Here is a 17,750-nt window from a genome sequence, read left to right as displayed (position 1 = left end):
ATGATTTCTTAAAATTAAACCAGAGTGCAAAAACACTTATAAAAATACTCAAAGTGCAAAAGCAAACGGTTTTAAAAGTTTAAGGTGGTCAGAAAAAACTAGTTTTGTAGATGAGAAAAAAAAATTGGACCACTAAGAAAGGTGAAGCAGAGGATGGGTAGCCCTCGGAGGGTCGACTTTCTCCACCAATCAATTGCAGATTTGCAGCTTCACGGACGAGCCGGTGCGTGCAGGACAGCCCACGAAACTTTTTTTTGAAACAGACAGCCCACGAAACTTCAGTAGACCGATTGGGATTCGTGGGCTGCAGGACTGTCCAAGATCGGCCCAAAACCAATCGTGCGGCTGTGCGCCACTATCCGACCCGAGGCCCGACCCTGGCGCGCGCGAGGCGGTCCGCAGACCGCAGCGGCCAAGCCGGCGGCGCTGCCCCGCCGTCGACGATGGAAGCGGAACCAGTCACGTCGGGTTTAGAAGCCGCTTACCGCCACGCCGGACACCCCACCCTCCCCCTACCTGCGCCTCCCGGGCTCTCCCGGCTCCTGCTTACCCACGCGCTGCGCGCCGTCCCGGCTCCGCTCCGCCTCCGCCACCCGAAAATAGGCGGAGCCGGGAGACCGGAGGTTGACGGAAGGGAGATAGTGGGCCGCATCGGCACACGCGGCCGAGTCCTCCGCGCCTCCCGCGCGCCCCATTCCCTCCCGACCTCACCTGCCTCCCTCCCTCGCCCCCGCGTCCATGGCAGCATCCTTATATCCCTCGCGCGGCCGTCACCGCCGCTTCGTTTCCACCCCTCCCCCATGTTCCCCCGCGAGCCCAATGCCGCGCCAGACCCATGTAACGATCGACACTCCCTGATTACCATTTCTTGTTCATCACTGCTTCGTGGAGGTTAATCTGTCGACTGATCGGTTACTTGATGGTGACGATTGCTGCGCGCAGCGAGGCGGCGGGTGGACGCCGTCGGGTGGCTGCGCTCCCTGTTCCCGGACCTGCCGCTGCCGCCGGAGGCCACCGATGAAGACCTGCGCGCCGTGGTCGGCAATGGTAGGCTGCTCTGCGCGCTCCTGCGGAGGCTCTTGCCCGGCGCGCTGCTGGACGACGCGGCCACGGACAATGTCGGCAGGTTCCGCGCCGCCATCCAGCGGATGGGCGTGCCCACCTTCAGCGCCTATGACCTCGAGAGGGTTAGTCGCCTTCTCGTTCCTCGTCCGTGCCACGGCGCCACGGCATTAAATTCTTTTCCTTCTTCATTGACGTTGCCGGCAATTCATCCGTCGTCCGTCCGTCCGTCCAGGGGGAAATGTCAGCTGTCATTACCTGCATTCTTGCTCTAAAGGATCGGTTCCCATCACGCCTCGGCGAAGACCACGGCAAGCTCTCCCTTCCTCACCAGATGTGACAGCGAAGGAAGCAGGAGGAACTTGGGAGGCAAGCTGCAAAGGGTACTCACAAGCCCCATTATGTCAGGTAAACATTGCCTTGTTTCGATAATGTTAAGGCAATGACAACTGCTCATTTACAGAGTAGCTTCAGATTGCTGGTTCAAACATTTCTTTTTGTCATGCTTGTTTCCAGAGCCATACTCTCCTTCCTTTGGAGCCGATGCCTATTCTCCATCACAGGTATTTCAGCCGAAACATGGATATTCTGACCCACCTGGCTGTAAACTTTCTGAATTGATGAAATCCTCGAGCTTGGAGGTAAGAGCCGTGCTGTGATCTTCATTCAAACAATAGACAGGATTTATTTCATCCTCTGGCACCGACTTCACATGCTAATAACATTGACTGCGTTACTTATTTGTGCAGAACGCTCCCACCCAGTCACTTTTGGGTGTTGTGAACAGCATCCTCGATGAGAGCATCGAGAAGAAGAATGGACAAATACCTTATGTAGGCTTCTCAAAAAATCAATGTAGTCATTTTGTTCTTTCCACATTTAAGAAAATTAAGAGCTGTATGTGTTAACACCTTTCCTTGTATAAATGAATGTTCAAACTTTCACTGTAGCGCATTGCTTGCCTGCTGAGAAAGGTCATAGTGGAGATTGAAAGGCGTATTTCTACTCAGGCCGGGCATATACGAAATGTGAGACCAATTACTATTTGGCTTCAGTTTTGCCACTATTTTTCTTTTTTCCTTTGTGATTTCTTACTTGTCTGCAGCAAAATAACCTGATTAAAGCTCGTGAAGAGAAGTATCAGTCAAGGATAAGAGTGCTAGAAGCACTGGCTGGTGGGTCAAGTGGACAAACACATGTAAATTCTTGTACCTTCAGTGAACCAACTATCTATATGCTGCTTTTCCCAGAATTTTTTGCACTGTCTGCACTTTGTGAGTATTTTTTCCCATGATCCTGGCATGACCGTCAAATGGTTAAATAATTGGGTAATTCATCTGTTTATCTTTGTTGTAGCTTAAAAATAGTAGCTGAGATGACTAAATTTTCTCTTAAAATAATGGCAATCCATTCATTTGAATATTTGCGGCTTGAGAACCAATTGAGTGATTCAATTCATGGAAGTTCACTTTAATTATGCAGGTGGAGAAAGACAAACTTGAAGGCAAGGGCCAACTAGCAGAGGATGATATGGCTAGATTAATGCAGTATGAGGAAGACTTGGTAAGATTGATGAAAGAAAAGGAAGACATGGTTAGTTTGCTTAAAGAAAAGGAAGATATGATCAGGTTACTGAAGGAGAAGGAAGATATTGTTAGATTGTTGAAGGTGAAGGAAGATATGGGCGACTTGAATAATGATAAAGTAGATAGGTTACTTAAAGAGAGGGATGATACTGTAGTTAGGTTGACACAAGAGAAGGAAGATATGATTCGGATGTTGAAGGAGAAGGAGGATATAATTAGGCTAATGAAGGATAAGGAAGACATGGTTGATATGAAAGATGTCACATTCGAAGATACACAGCGTACAACAGATGAGAATAAAGATAGGTTACTTAAGGAGAAGGATGATGTTGTAGCCCGACTGACAAAAGAGAAGGATGAAATTGTTGTCCAACTGACAAAAGAGAAGGAAGACATGATTAGGTTGCTAAAGGAGAAGGAAGATATAATTAAACTAATGAAGGAGAAGGAAGATAGGCTCAACTTAGCCAGTGGCAAGGTTGAGGATAGGAAGCAAGCAATACATGACGACAGAGATAGGTTGATCAAGGAGAACAATGATGCCATTTCCAAGTTAACATCTGAGAAGGCAGAGATTGCTAAGTTGCTGCAAGAGAAGGAAAATCTAATCAGATTGATGAAGGAGAAGGAAGATAAATCTGATTTGAAGAAAGGTAATGTTGAAGACTCAAAACAATCAACAGGTGAAGAGGCAGACAGGTCGATAAAGGAAAAGGGTGAGATAATTAGGTTGACAAAAGAGAAGGAGGATTATAGAAATACTATTATGAAACTTAAGCAGGAATTTGAATCATTAAGATCATCATATGAGGAGAGCTGCAAGTTGTTAGAATCTAAGAAGGAAGATGTAGTTAAACTTGTCACAGACAAGGAAATGAATGACAACATAATTTTGCAACTCAGGCAAGAACTTGAGGAAACAAAAAAGTTGCATGAGGCAGAGACAAAAGAGGAGGATTATAGAAATACTATTATGAAACTTAAGCAGGAATTCAAATCATTAAGATCATCATATGAGGAGAGCTGCAAGTTGTTAGAATCTAAGAAGGAAGATGTAGTTAAACTTGTCACAGACAAAGAAATGACTGAGAACATAATTTTGCAACTCAGGCAAGAACTTGAGGGAACAAAAAAGTTGCATGAGGCACAGACAAAAGAGGAGGAGGATTATAGAGATACTATTATGAAACTTAAGCAGGAATTCGAATCATTAAGATCATCATATGAGGAGAGCAGCAAGTTGTTAGAATCTAAGAAGGAAGATGTAGTTAAACTTGTCACAGACAAGGAAATGAATGACAACATAATTTTGCAACTCAGGCAAGAACTTGAGGCAACAAAAAAGGTGCATGAGGCAGAGACTCAACAATTAGAGACCAAAGCTGCCAAAGTAAATAAGGAGTTCGAACAGAGGATAAAAGAAATAGAACTCATGTTAGAAGATTCTACCAAGAGGAGAAGAGAACTTGAGGAATCTACTGAATCTAAAATCCAATTTTTGAAGCAGAAGGAAATAGTGGTAAACAAATTTGTGGGTTTGCAAGTAAAGAATGCTCAGGTATTGGTCAAACCACTCCCTCCCCCCACCCTTCTTTTTTATCCCTACGGTGAATATTTGTGAACTCAAGTGTATAGCGCTCTTTTTCTTCAGGAATTGAGGCTCTCTTCTGTTTCCGTTAGGCTTGAAATACTAAATTGTCAAAAAAGATGGTTTGAAGAACTTGCTGGCCTTGGTGAGCATGAATCCTTGTGACTAGTTATGGCCTACATTTGCATAATGTTATTTTCACCAATAGGTCATTCTAAAATTTCTATTTAATTTTCTACAGGACAAAATCTTAAGATGGTAACAAGTGCTGCAGAAAAATATCATGCAACTCTTGCAGATAATAGAAAATTATTCAACGAGATCCAGGAACTGAAAGGTGCCTATTTGAACTGTAAACATCAGTTCCTTTTGTCTGGTTTATCTATGTCAAACATAAGACTGCAACCCCAAAAATAGTAGCTTAACGTAGTATTGTTGAGCAGGAAATATCAGAGTTTATTGCCGGATAAGACCTTTTCGACCCTGGGAGGATGAGAAGTCCACTTCAGTTGAATATATTGGTGAGAATGGTGAACTGGTTTTATCAAACCCTACAAAGAAGGGAAAGGAAGCTGGCAAGAATTTCACTTTTAACAAAGTTTTTGGCCCTACAACTACACAAGGTGCTCATGACAATGAAACAAAAAATATATCTTTTGCTATAAGTACTCATAAAATAGCACTGAGTTATACATTTGTTGTGATATCTTTCTTTCCTTTTTTGTTATATAGATATGGTTTTCAAGGATATTCAGCCATTAATTAGATCAGTTCTTGATGGCTACAATGTTTGCATTTTCGCATATGGTCAAACTGGATCGGGGAAAACACATACAATGGTATGAAGCCATCAGGACTGATTTTTTTTTATCTGTTTAGATTCCTCTACAATGGAGGATATATTCACAATACTTTGTTTCAATGAGTTGCTCAGATGGGACCTGAAAACGCAACTGAGAAAGAATGGGGTGTCAATTATCGAGCACTAAATGACCTTTTCAATATCTCACATGATCGGCGAGACACAATTAAATATGAACTTGGTGTTCAAATGGTTGAGATCTACAACGAGCAAATCCGTGATCTACTTGGTACCGGTGGCTCGCAGAAGAAATATCCTTCTTATTCAAGGCTTGTTTCAGTACATGTTTTTTGTTATGAACTGCTATTAGCCCACTTTTGCTATGCATTATAGTTTTATTTTTTCTTGAATATGAAGGAAAGGTATGTATTCATTGCATTAATGAAATAAGAGAATTACTAACACCCCACCACCCCCATCCCCCCGGGCTCCCCCAACTTATAGGACAATTACATTTGCGTCTGTTAAAAGGAGGAAGACAACGACCCAACCTACAAACTTAACTACCTGTGGTAGAGGTGGTAAGGAAGGAGAGCCCCTTAGCTCATGCCATAACCCAAAGCTGTGATTCCTCTCATGGAGAGATAAGACCTTAGATAGGCTCGGAGTAGCACCATTAAACAGAGTCATTTCTGTATTTCCACAAACTCCATGCACCTGATATGATGAGCGAGTTCAGGTGCTGTTGGATGGGACCACCCACAGCAGAACAAGCTCTACACCACCTAGTCATCAAAAGAGTTCTCCAAGGGTTGAGGGGAGAGGACAGCAAGCCTGACTCTTTGCAAGAGAAAATACTAGAATTGACGGGCAAAAACGCATGGCAACTATTGGGTGTTGGATAGTCTCTGACTGTTGATCACAAAATTGGCAGGTCCCAAGATGTGGAAGACCTCTCTGTGCCAAGCGGTTGGCTGTCCAGAAGCAATTATGAGCCACCAGCCAGAGTAAGAAACGGCATTTTCTGGGTGACCAAGATTTCCAGATGCACTCCCAAGGACTAACAGCACCTTGAAATAAAGCATTGTAAACCTACTTAGCTGAGTATTGGGCTGAGCTTGAGAGCGCCATATATGCTTATCTGGAACACCCAATTGCAGCTGCACTTAAGCAAGTAAATCGCAGAGAGCAAGATTATCGGCAATAGCACCAATTGATAACGCACCCTGGATATCAAGGACCCATGGCTGGTTTGTGATATCTTATAATACTGTTCTCTTAGTGGCACTTCTTTTAGGCACGAGAGCATATAAGCTCTAAATCCTCAATTGCTGCCCAAACAACAATCTATCTTTCCAGAATAACATGGTGCCATCATCACCAACCTCTGCAACCACTGCTAGAAGGAAGAGAGATTGAATGCAGCCACTTATGTGAATTGAGAACATCAACCATGGCTTGTTTCGGTCAGTCTTTGCAGCCACAACCATTTCACTTGTAATGCACATCCAAGACATTTGTCAGAAATACCAAGCCCGCCAAGCTCCCCTGAGCGAGTGAGTGGCTCACCTTGGGCCAGTCTATTAGGCAGTGACCTCCATTGGCTAACTTCCTCCCTCACCAAAGGAAACTTCTGATTTTATCAATAGCCTTAATAACCCAAGGAGGAAGATCAATTGCCATTGCTAAGTAAACAAGCTGAGTGGTTATAACGTACTGAAGCTTAACAGCCCGACCAGCTCTTGTCATGAGGTCTGCCCTCCACCCTGGGGGTTGATCAGCTATACAATCAATGATGGGTTGAAACTGGGACTTGGTTAGCTTCTTCAGGGAGAGTGGCAAGCCTAGGTACTTGCAAGGGAAATCCATCACCCCACAAGTAACTCCTGTACTCTTGCATTGTCATCACAAGAATACCGGATAGGCAGCACATTGTTTTTTTTTTGTATATTTATTTTAAGGCCCAAAGCTTGATCGTTTCAGAAAAATGCCCAAAGCTTCCCCAAAAGGATGTAGAATACCAAGTGTTAAGTTTATATCTGTTGCAGTTGGTTGAAGGAAGATGACTGTGTCATCAGCATACAAAGACAGCCGCTGTCTGATAGGCTGACAAGAGTGGGGTTGGAGCAGCCCACCCTCTTGAGCCCTCACCACCATCATGTTATAAAGTATCCGTGATCAGTAGAAACAGCATTTGAGAGAGAGGATCTCCTTGTCATAGTCCCCACAGGCGATAGATGAATTTCCACGGTATCCCATTTAGGAGCACTTGGGTGGAGGAAGACTCCAGTCAACCACTCAATATATCATGCCAAAAAACTGAGTTTCTCTAAAACCTCAACGAGTTAAGTGATACCATATTAAAACTTTCAAATTTCAGTTGGTTACACATTGCTATCCTTTTTCAGATTCTACTGCCATCATACTGCTTGTAGGAATCCATTGCTTTTTGCTGACTGAAGTGATGTTACAAACCACTCGTTTTCCTTAACTTGCGCACACTAGGGATCCAGAATACCACCCAGCCCAATGGACTTGCAGTTCCTGACGCAACAATGTGTCCTGTTGATTCGACCTCTCATGTTATTGAACTAATGCAAACAGGGCACAACAATAGATCCATGAGTGCAACAGCCTTGAATGAGAGGAGCAGCAGATCTCACAGGTAAGTTACTTGTGCTGCTTGTCTTTTGTATAAAGAGACCTTGCTTGTGGGCAATTAATTAATTAATTTATTTATTTTGTCCAGTGTTGTGACCATTCATGTCCAGGGCCAGGATTTGAAAACCGGTAACACTTTGCGTGGTGCTCTGCATCTTGTGGACCTTGCAGGAAGTGAAAGGGTGGACCGATCTGCAGTTACAGGAGACAGGCTGAAAGAAGCACAGCACATCAACAAGTCTTTGGCTGCACTCGGGGATGTTATATTTTCTCTGTCACAAAAGAATGCTCATGTACCATACAGAAATAGCAAGCTTACACAAGTCTTACAAACTTCTTTGGGTGATCTTCTTTGCTAGAAATTTAGTTTGCATTACATCATAATTTTGTATATGGTTTCTTGATACGCAGAAGTTTTCTTGTGTAGGTGGGCATGCAAAGACTCTAATGTTTGTGCAAGTCAACCCAGATGTTTCGTCATACACTGAGACTTTAAGTACACTGAAATTTGCTGAACGTGTGTCTGGTGTAGAACTAGGTGTTGCAAGGACCAACAAGGAGGGCAAAGATGTCAAAGAATTAATGGATCAGGTAATCATTTATTTTTCTTTTCCTTCACTTACATCCATGCAAGGGCGATTGATATGAAACAGTAGATGCAATATGTCAAGGTCATGACTTGACTTTTAGACATGCAAAGAAATCAAGAATGTCATGTTCAAAATATGTCATCTAGGTGGCTGAATTTGATCCAGAAGGAAACATACAGTTATTGACATCTAACTTTTCACCTGCAGCTTTCACTGCTCAAAGATACCATTGCAAAGAAGGATGATGAAATTGATCGGCTGCAACTAGCTAACAGTAGCAACTCCCTACTGAAGTACACGAAACATGGTGACTCCCTGTTAAAGCATTCGGCCTCTTCTCCAGGAATGACATCCCTAGGAAAGGTGGCAAGCTTTGGTAGCGGGGCAGCTTCTGATCTTGACAACTTCTCTGACACCAGTGATAGGCATTCAGAAGCTGGGTCCATGTTCTCTACTGATGAGGCCCAACAGCTGGGCCAGAACTTTGCTGATCCTGGTGGTGATTCAGATGGAAGGCCAAGTGATGTATCAGATGGCAGTATACCCGCGGGTGCAGAAACTGACAGTTCAGTTAACAACGTTGTGGACCAAGAACAAGAGAAAACATCCACTGCTGGAAAAGAGCGGTTGTGAGTATTACCAATTCTCCATAATCTTAGATCTAATAATATTTTCGCTCATTTGTCATTTAGCTCTTGCAAATTCTGCAGAATGGTTTCTGGCCTTGGCTGTTGTCTGTAACTTCTTCGTTCTTTCTCATGCAGAGCCAAAGCAGTAAGTCGAGTCCAGAAGCTAACAGTACCAAAAGTTGGCCAAGCATCAAGCTTACGGCCTAAACCAAGAGATCCTTCTGCTCCTAAACCTTCAGGTAAGATACCTCTAAGCTTGCACTTCTGTTACAACTTAATTTCATGGGAATGCTAATCTTGAGGAGCTGATGTTTGTTGTAAATGGATCTGAGTCTGACTCATTAGTTTTAGAGATGATTAACTTGATATGAATAGGAGAACACTCATAGAATGTACCAAACAGATGTCTATGTCAACATTTGTTTGTACATGGATTTGCCTCTAGTCTGTGCTTGCATTGCCGAACATTATGATCATCTTAACAAGGTTTTTTAGAACAAATTATCTTGCCTAATTGAATTAAGCTATCCATACTAAAATGGAATAAAGCAGGCCATGAAAGAATGATATCCATATGGCAGTGCAACTTACCAACTCTTGATGCAAGCAATCTAATATAGTACTGTGATACAATTTTATCGAAGCTCTTCAGTTCAAAAATAAAGAAATAATATTGGAAGTCTTAAAGTTTCTTGTAGACATGTGACTCTTCAACAGCTCACAAAAACCTTGACAAAGAACGATGGTCATGGCATTTTTACTATTACTCCCTGGGGCTATTCAATTCCCTTTATTTTCTGTGCAGTTTAATTTTTCCAGAGTGCATGTTGCATGTTGTCTCATGCACATACCGTTTTGTTAGTTTTACATCATATTTTCCATAATTGCAGTCACAACAGGTGCGCGTAAAAGTACTACCACTCAAGCAACTCCACCAGCAAGAGCTAGCAGCACTTCAAAACGAGTACCATAGATCAAGATAATCGTTTGGCGAAGCCACTTCCCAGTCATTTTTCTTTTTCTATAGCTTTTTCAGAAAGGCATATCCTCTTGCCACGATGTATGTAACCGTGAGCATCTCAGGTGGATATGTTCTTTTCTTTTCATGTTTGCAATGAGGGTGTTGACTGCATCAGTATGTGATGTTAGCATGTTATGAGATACCATTGTTCAATGTGTTAGTACAAACAGTGAAGGAATTCGGATTGATCAAATTCAAGTCCTTACTGTTTTTCACAATCTATTCATGTTGATATTGTGGCGTTCAGCAGTTCCTGTAATTTCAAAGCAATGCAACAATGCAGAGCCGTTTTGTTTCAAAAAAACAAAAATGCAGAGCTGTTCACCCTAAGCAAACAGTTATTTTCTAAGATTCAAACTAGATACCTGTTTTGTTCTTCACAGGTACAACAGTTTTCCTCTGTACTCAACTGGTGATTGGATCCTCAACTTAATCCATAAAACTTAGTGTTGCAGTTTGATGATTTCACTGTTTTTTCCCCATCTAATGACAGCGGGCCTAAGTTGCTCCTGTACCTCTCCCATGGACAAGCAGGACTTAAGAGACACCACGGGATGTTATGATCATCTAGTAATCTAGATTAATTTAAAGAGCTCATACCAACGGCCCGAGATTGAATATTGCAGGTGGTGCGTCATGGCAAATTTGTGGTCCATGCTTAGGTTTTTGGACCTAGGTCTGTGTGGGAAAAAATGCAGCTTGGTTCACGAAGTTTTTTTTTTTAATTTAAACCGTTGGGCTACAAACAACGAACTGAAGGAAGAGTTTTAGTCGAAAGAAAGTTTAAATTATGGGTTTAATTCTACAATTTTCATAGCATTTTTAAAATATATGCAAATAAATATTATTGCCTAACAATAATGTGTAATTTTCACAATTAAGTTTTAGGCCATGTTTATTGGGGTTAAGCATGCTAGGGTTTTTTCTTCCATTGCGACATTCGCTAGTCAGTATTAAGGTATTGAAATGATACGTGACATACGGATCAGATAGAGAAGATGGTGCATTGCAGCGTGGGTGTGGCAACCCGCTTTGTTAAATTCATCTAATGACATGAGTACAAATTGTTGGGATAAAAGGATAGAAACAATGTACAATTAATTCCTCATCACGTGATGAATCATGATGAGAACATCTACCATCAGATCAATATCAGAATTAACAATTACATGCATAACAGGCACGATAATTTACCCTTAAGACGAGGAGTAAAAATCATGGGACCAACCAATCCACCCTAAGCTTCTACTATAATTAACAATGGGTATAAAGAGTCTTCTCTAGAGCATCTAGAGGATTACACCCACAGCAATACATTCGTCAAGTTACAAACTTGGCATCAACTATAACCACAACCTTCTAACAAGAGGAATAACAACAACTAAACGGAGAAGTCGTAGATTTTGTCCTCCTCGGCAATCAGTTCACATCTCACAAATTATAGTTTCACTGTGCACGAATTTTGGTAGGCATGTAGATCCACGAGTCCCCTAAAGGCCATAACCACTGAGTAAGTTTCTGCTCAATCGGACACCATTTCACCACAAAAAAGAATCATATACCAGAACTACTCTGTCCTGGTAACCTAAACTAACAAAACCCCTTTCAAATCTGGTGCTCTACTCAACCAATCCTCAAACCAATTAAACAGGTCAAAGTACTCTAACTAAGGAACGAGCTCACAAAGTTTGGTGCCAGTTCAACCACGTTTGAGCCTCCAATCACTGGCCTGAAGATGACCGGCTTAGAGCCACTAAACCTAGACAGATTTGCTTCTCCTTCTTCTTCCTCTCTTCTCTCATGTTGTGGTGTTCTTTTGTTCCGCTCTCTCCTCCCCCCTCTCTCTTTCAACAGCAGCAGTTGAAGCAATGGAGGCTAAGTTTTTTTTTATTCCTTCCAAGAATCAATGCCCACCGTTTATTCCAACCGAAATCAACGACTCACAAGAGCTGGGCTCGTGAGCTACATTTGGGCTGCATTGCTGGGCTCAAAATCACCCTTCATGTGGAGGAACACCCCAACACAAATAAACAATAAAAGGGGTCATGATAACTTCATAGATATATACAAATGTATTGAATGGATATTCATGCACTTAAAGGCTAGAATCACTCAAGGTGCATCCATCCAACCCCGGTTGAGCTGCGTGACAAGCTCCCCTATTAGGGCTTGTTCTGTTAATCCTCAATCCAAAGGGATTGGAGGAAATTGAGGAGGATTTTATCCCCTAAGAGTTAAAATCCTCCTCAATTTTTGGTTTCGCAAATGTCCACCAGGCAATAAATTCTGGTCACCAGACACTCAAAATCAAAATAGCCGCCAGGTAATAAATCCTAGCCACCAGACACTCAAAATCAATGGACTGAGCCTTTTTGGTGCTTTTGTAGTGGCATTTTGTTATTAAGGAGATATAAACTGGTATACAGTCACTTAAGCTTAATATTTCATATGATATAACAGGAATTCAACTTCTAGCAAATGTGTCCAAGGCAACTCCTTCATATGAAGAGAGTTTACAATATGAGCCTGCAATTGATTCTCTGAATGAGAACCGAGGAGTGTGGTAATATCAGAGTAGTGAAAAAGCTTGCAAAGGCGATATGAGAAACGGTATTTTCTTTATTTGAGATTTGAATATTATACCACAGGATCAGATCATTATTTTTGTTCTAAACATCTCTACTAACAAGAAGTGCTGAATAGCTTGACTAATACAGTACTAATAGGTAACAACATATATGGTAAATAACATTGACAACTTAACAACTGCTCTTTGCCATTGAGGGAATCTTGCTGTCGCTTGCGGAGCATGAGCAGATGTCTGTTCCCTCACCATTTATACAAATCGAAAGAGCTTCTTGGTGAGATCCCTTCAAGTTTATAATTCACAGTGCAAAAGTTGCAGGCAAAGGTACCAAAGGAATTAGGCTTTTGCAGCCGCTTGCTTCGCACCAACTGCAAAGAACTCAGTGATGACTTCAAGGGGCATTCCCTTTGTCTCAGGAACCTTAAGGAAGACAAACACAAAGGCAATCAAGCATACGACTGCATATATGCCAAAAACACCTGCTAGTCCAATAGCATTCAGCATCACAGGAAGGCTGTAGGTGACAATGATGTCTCCGATCCAAAATGTCAAGGAACAGATGGCAATGCAGAGACCGCGAACCCTAGTTGGAAAGATCTCTGCACATAGAATGTTGGGGATGGGACCAAATCCCATGACAAAGCAGCAGAAGTAGATGATGACACTGACTGTGGAGAGCGCAGCATGGGCCACTGTACCCAAGTCAATAACATTGGACACGACCAGGATAACTAAAGATGCTATCAAGATTGGAATTGTGCCTAGCAGCAAAAACCTGCAGAAAACGGTGTTAATATAGCATATAAGGATCCTTTGTGCGCATTTATAAATTTCTGTTAAGTGGTAATACTAATATGATGTAAACAAAAAGAAATAAATTACCTTCTTCCAGAAAGATCCATAAGTCTCATGGCTAAGCCAATGCTAGGAAGCATCAGTAAGGTAGTGAGAGAACTGATCAAGATGGATGCTGATGCCGAGCTGAGACCAAGATTGGAAAGAAGAACTGCCACGCCAGCTTGCTCGAGAATTTGTGGGGTATAGTACAGAACACCATTTATTCCAGCAAACTGAATGTGAGAAATAAAATAACTCAAGTTAGTGGAGTACTTTTAGGATACAAGTTAATAATCATACTTATTAATCTAAAACTTCAGAACTGCTAATTTAAAATGAATTGTATGACGATCTCTCTTCAAGAAGAATTCTAATTGAATTAGTTACTTGGATATTAATTACTTCATTTATTGTGTGCATAGCCACAAGAAACAAACTTCTACATGGTTAACTGATTAAATTAGCTCTACCTGTTGAAGGATCTGAATTCCAACACCGACTAACAGGGCACGCCTCACACCAGGTTCAAACAAATCTTTCCAACTTGAACCTTTGGCGGCTACCTCGGATGGGTGAACCATGGCAGCACCAGACATGCGTGGTTTGGTAAGATCCTTCGAGAAAAGTGCTGACTGGCTTACTAAAGCAGCAGCATGTACAAACTCGCCACCCTCAGGAACATCGCCACCACCAGGAAGTGAAAGAATTGAGCCCATTCTTGAGCCAGGAACTCCCTCTTGGTGTAAGTAGACTCTTTTGAAACCACCTTGCTTCTTACCATCCTCACCTTCCTTCTCTGACCATTTCCATGCAAGCTGCCACCCCCCACCAATATCAGTGCTGTTCACACCCTCTCCAGCCTCCCCCAAGAGGCTTTGCCTTCTCATGCTCAAAGCACTTCCACGGTGACCATGGTGCACAATGTCCTTCCCTTCCGCACTTGTTGTCTGCCTGGACAGCAATGGGCTGTGCAGATTGTCCTCATAATCACCTCCTGCACCATCAGATGCATACTCCTCATCATCCCTGTGAAGATTCTCTTCGTCCCACTGCTCATTTTTGGCATGCTGATCTGTGACGCTGAACATACTTCCAAAGTTTGGAAACAATGTGCTCCTCATACTTCCTCCAGCTTGAGGCATATTCTCATGGACACTCCCAAAAAGTGTCACAATTGGATCCATAAGGGGTACACTCTGGTTCACCATGCTGCCATGACGAGATGCGAGAGAAAGCACACTTCCAAGCATGCTGGGTCCCTTGGAAGGTCGAGCAATCCATGACTGGCCTTCTTCAGGCCCATAAAGTGTGATTTGTTCCTTATCACCATCAGTAACATGATCATCGGCTGCCTCAGTGGCAGGGCCAATGATGTACTCTTCAATCGAAGTGTCTCCTCCAACCTCCAACCCTTCAACAAGAAGGGACAATTCACCTGCGAATTGCATACTTGGAATTATCACATGGCCTTTTTGCATATGTCATTGTTAAATAAATAAATTTCAAATCAGAAACTAAAATATGTGCTGGATAAAATAGCTAAGTGTCAAGTTTGAAGCTAACGCTTTAATTACTAACAAATATATATGAAATACCAACGAGCTATAGCAAAACAACTTCCTTTATATGAAATACCAACGAGCTATAGCAAAACAACTTCCTTGATGCCTACAATTCAGTATTACTAGAGGGAGCAACAATTAGGCTCTAGTCAGCTAGAACAAAATACTCCAAGTAAAATGCGCATCAAATTTTTTGTAAAACAGACCTGAGACATCTTCTTTGCTGCGTAATTTTTGCAACACCTTCTTTGCCTCTGCCATCCGCCCTTTGCTAACAAGCCATCTTGGGGATTCAGGAAGATAAAATAATGTCAATCCAAAGAAGAACAATGAAGGTATCGCGAGCACCCCAAGCATAATTCTCCAATCAGGTGATGGCAACAGTGACATCCCAAACACCATGCAGTATGACAAGAACATTCCTCCTGATCCACTGAACTGCGGTAGCGTATTCAGCAAACCTCTAATCTCTGGAGGGGCTGTTTCTGAAATGTACAAAGGCACAAGCGTGACAGCCAAGCCAATACCGAATCCGTCTACGAGGCGTGCCAGCAGCAGGACATAGACATTAGGGGACCATAGCATGATGAGGCTGCTGAGGAAGTATAGAACTGAAGAGAGGATAAGCATAGGGCGCCGGCCGATCCAGTCTGATACCGGCCCAGAGAATGTAGTGATGATGGTGGCGCCAATAAGTGACATGGCCACAATTAGCCCCTCCACAGTGGGCTCACTTTGTAATTGGAATTCCTTCTTTATGTACAGAACAGCACCTGGAGGAAACAATTATGTTGTTAATAATCTTTAATCTTAAAACAAAATGACCCCACCGATATTTTCAGGACAAAACATAGCAAAAGGTAATAGTTCGACACCACATAACTGTAATGGAATCATTACAGTCCTGGGAATATATTTCTTTTCTTAATTGACAGCGTCAGTGCCAAGTTACTCTGATATTTTCTTTGCGAGGAAGTTAGTCTGATAAATGATAAATTGAAAATCAAACAACAACCAACTGAACTTCTCAGGTACTTCAATGAGAAATTGAGAACACTACACACGATCTGATAACTACCCAGCAACTACTACTGAGCGTGAGCAGCATCTGATCCGAGTGTCCAAGGATTTGATCTGATGGAACTAGAAAACTGACTCGACGAGAGTGAGAAACATCCCAGTAAAACCGATCTGCCGAGATTTACCTGCGATGGTGGCATTGTCCCACCCCTGCAACAGATTGCCGATCGAGGCGGCGATGGCGACAAGAACAGCCCCCGACATCTTGCCCTCCAACAAAGGCACGCAACAGCACGTCCGAGGTCACCGGCTCCTGCAACCGCGAGACCCAGTTCGAAATGGAACACACGGGAGATAACGCAGTTGTTGCAGAACTTGAGTGTCTTACCTTACCTCCGAAGAAGACGAAGCAGCCCAAGAACAGCTGATGGAAGGAGCTGCTCCCTCCGGTCCAGATCAGAGACGACGAGGGCCGTCTCGACTGAAAGACAAGAGCCGCTCTCCCAATCTACCCGTGCCCCTGCCCCTGCCGCTGGGCGCTGAGCCGCTGACAATAGAATAGTTGTAGAAGAAGGAAGCGGGCGACCAGGGTCCCTGCAAGTGAGGAAAAAGGGGCTCAGTGGGAGGCGAAGCAAGTGCCAGATGCCACATGGAGATGAGATGACACGAGAGCGACGCCGCAGCAGGTAACAGTAAAGAAATCTCATCTCAGAAGGGGAAAAAAATGCAACAGCGAACTAGGCCTCGCCTCCTTCCCAGCGCGGCCGCGGCAGCAGTGCGCCACCACCGTCGTCGCCCGCGGCTGCCAGCGAGGAACAAGGGAAAGAAACAGAAAAGGAGAAGGAAAAAAACGGCCTTTCCGCGTCCGGCGGCGAGATCCCTCGACAACGCGGGAGACATTGTATGTATTTACTATTATTACGCATATGCAGCCTATATTACTGACACATGACATTGATATAATATTTTTTATATTATTCATATTATAATGATGGTAATATGTAAATAATCCCGAGAACACACTCAGAGCGAGAGGAGATGCCCAAAAATCCCGTCCCACCTTTCCAGCGAAGGAGCACCGCGCAGCAGCTGCTCGAGCAGGAGCTCTGCACATGCACACACAGGAGGAACCGATCTGTCACGCTGGTGGAGCCTGGACAGTAGTAAATCAGTACTAGTTTTTTTTTATTGCTCGACCGTAGAATCAAGCTCTGGCCGCTCCTGCTCCTCCTCATCTGAATCTGTCCCAGAAAAATTAGGGAGGTCATCAAATCTCGACGGTGACTGAACTAGAGAAAGAGGTGGTAGTCCTGCACGCTCTCTAGCCTCCCGGTTGGCTTCACGGTTCTCCAACCAGTCCTGATATGCGGTCCTCACTGCATAGGTGCAAGTGGTGAAAATAACCTTAATTCATCTCTCAAACTTCTTTATCTTCTTTTCCTTGTGAGGCCTAGATCGGAACAACTCAGGCATGTCCTCAACTGATGGAGAGCGTCTCACTGCCCTGCTAGCACCTGCTCCTCGGGTCTTCTCTATTTTGTAGATGGTGTGAAGACCATCTTTCTCAAATCTGTAGCCAGAGATCCTCTCAATCATAAACATGAGATAGGGGGCATAGGGTATCCCCTTTCTCCCATCCTTCATGGCGTTCCTCAGCTCACGCCACACGAAGCGAGGGACATTAAACCTGTCACCTCTAGGAGAATCTGGCTAGCACATTCCTCATATATCCATTAAGATCAGAAGCTGCTCCATCATTGGGATTGATAGTGTGCCTGATCAAATTGTTCAGAATGTAATAATAG

General features: G+C 43.2%; 1 protein-coding gene and 1 pseudogene across 2 annotated transcripts; one reads left to right on the top strand and one right to left on the bottom strand.

The window, feature by feature from the left end:
* Positions 1 to 404: 404 nt before the first annotated feature.
* On the top strand, positions 405 to 10,216 carry LOC136476056 (kinesin-like protein KIN-14D; annotated as a pseudogene).
* Positions 10,217 to 12,540: 2,324 nt separating this feature from the next.
* On the bottom strand, positions 12,541 to 16,835 carry LOC136476054 (monosaccharide-sensing protein 2-like). Of its 2 annotated transcripts, XM_066473733.1 has the most exons (7): positions 16,694 to 16,835; positions 16,334 to 16,539; positions 16,131 to 16,258; positions 15,132 to 15,698; positions 13,834 to 14,798; positions 13,409 to 13,596; positions 12,541 to 13,301 (listed from the first exon to the last, which is right to left on the bottom strand). In XM_066473733.1, the coding sequence occupies exons 3-7, from the start codon at positions 16,207 to 16,209 to the stop codon at positions 12,863 to 12,865; spliced, it is 2,238 nt and encodes a 745-aa protein (XP_066329830.1). In that variant the 5' UTR covers positions 16,210 to 16,258; positions 16,334 to 16,539; positions 16,694 to 16,835; the 3' UTR covers positions 12,541 to 12,862. The 2 variants fall into 2 exon arrangements, with proteins under 2 accessions (XP_066329830.1, XP_066329831.1); XM_066473734.1 differs by having other exon boundaries at positions 16,339 to 16,821.
* Between the last annotated feature and the right edge of the window lie 915 nt (positions 16,836 to 17,750).

Source organism: Miscanthus floridulus, chromosome 8, assembly GCF_019320115.1.
Source record: "Miscanthus floridulus cultivar M001 chromosome 8, ASM1932011v1, whole genome shotgun sequence".
Classification (NCBI taxonomy): domain Eukaryota; kingdom Viridiplantae; phylum Streptophyta; class Magnoliopsida; order Poales; family Poaceae; genus Miscanthus; species Miscanthus floridulus.
The sequence above is the reverse complement of the archived record's forward strand: the minus strand, read 5'-3'. Positions and strand labels throughout refer to the sequence as shown.

Bases quoted from the DNA above. Each gene is read 5' to 3' on its own strand.
- LOC136476054 (XM_066473733.1), bottom strand. From the start codon at position 16,209: ATGTCGGGGGCTGTTCTTGTCGCCATCGCCGCCTCGATCGGCAATCTG. The intron at 13,597-13,833 runs GTAGAGCTAATT...TCTCACATTCAG, and splicing joins GAATTCAGATCCTTCAACAG to TTTGCTGGAATAAATGGTGT. The intron at 13,302-13,408 runs GTAATTTATTTC...CGTTTTCTGCAG, and splicing joins ATGGATCTTTCTGGAAGAAG to GTTTTTGCTGCTAGGCACAA.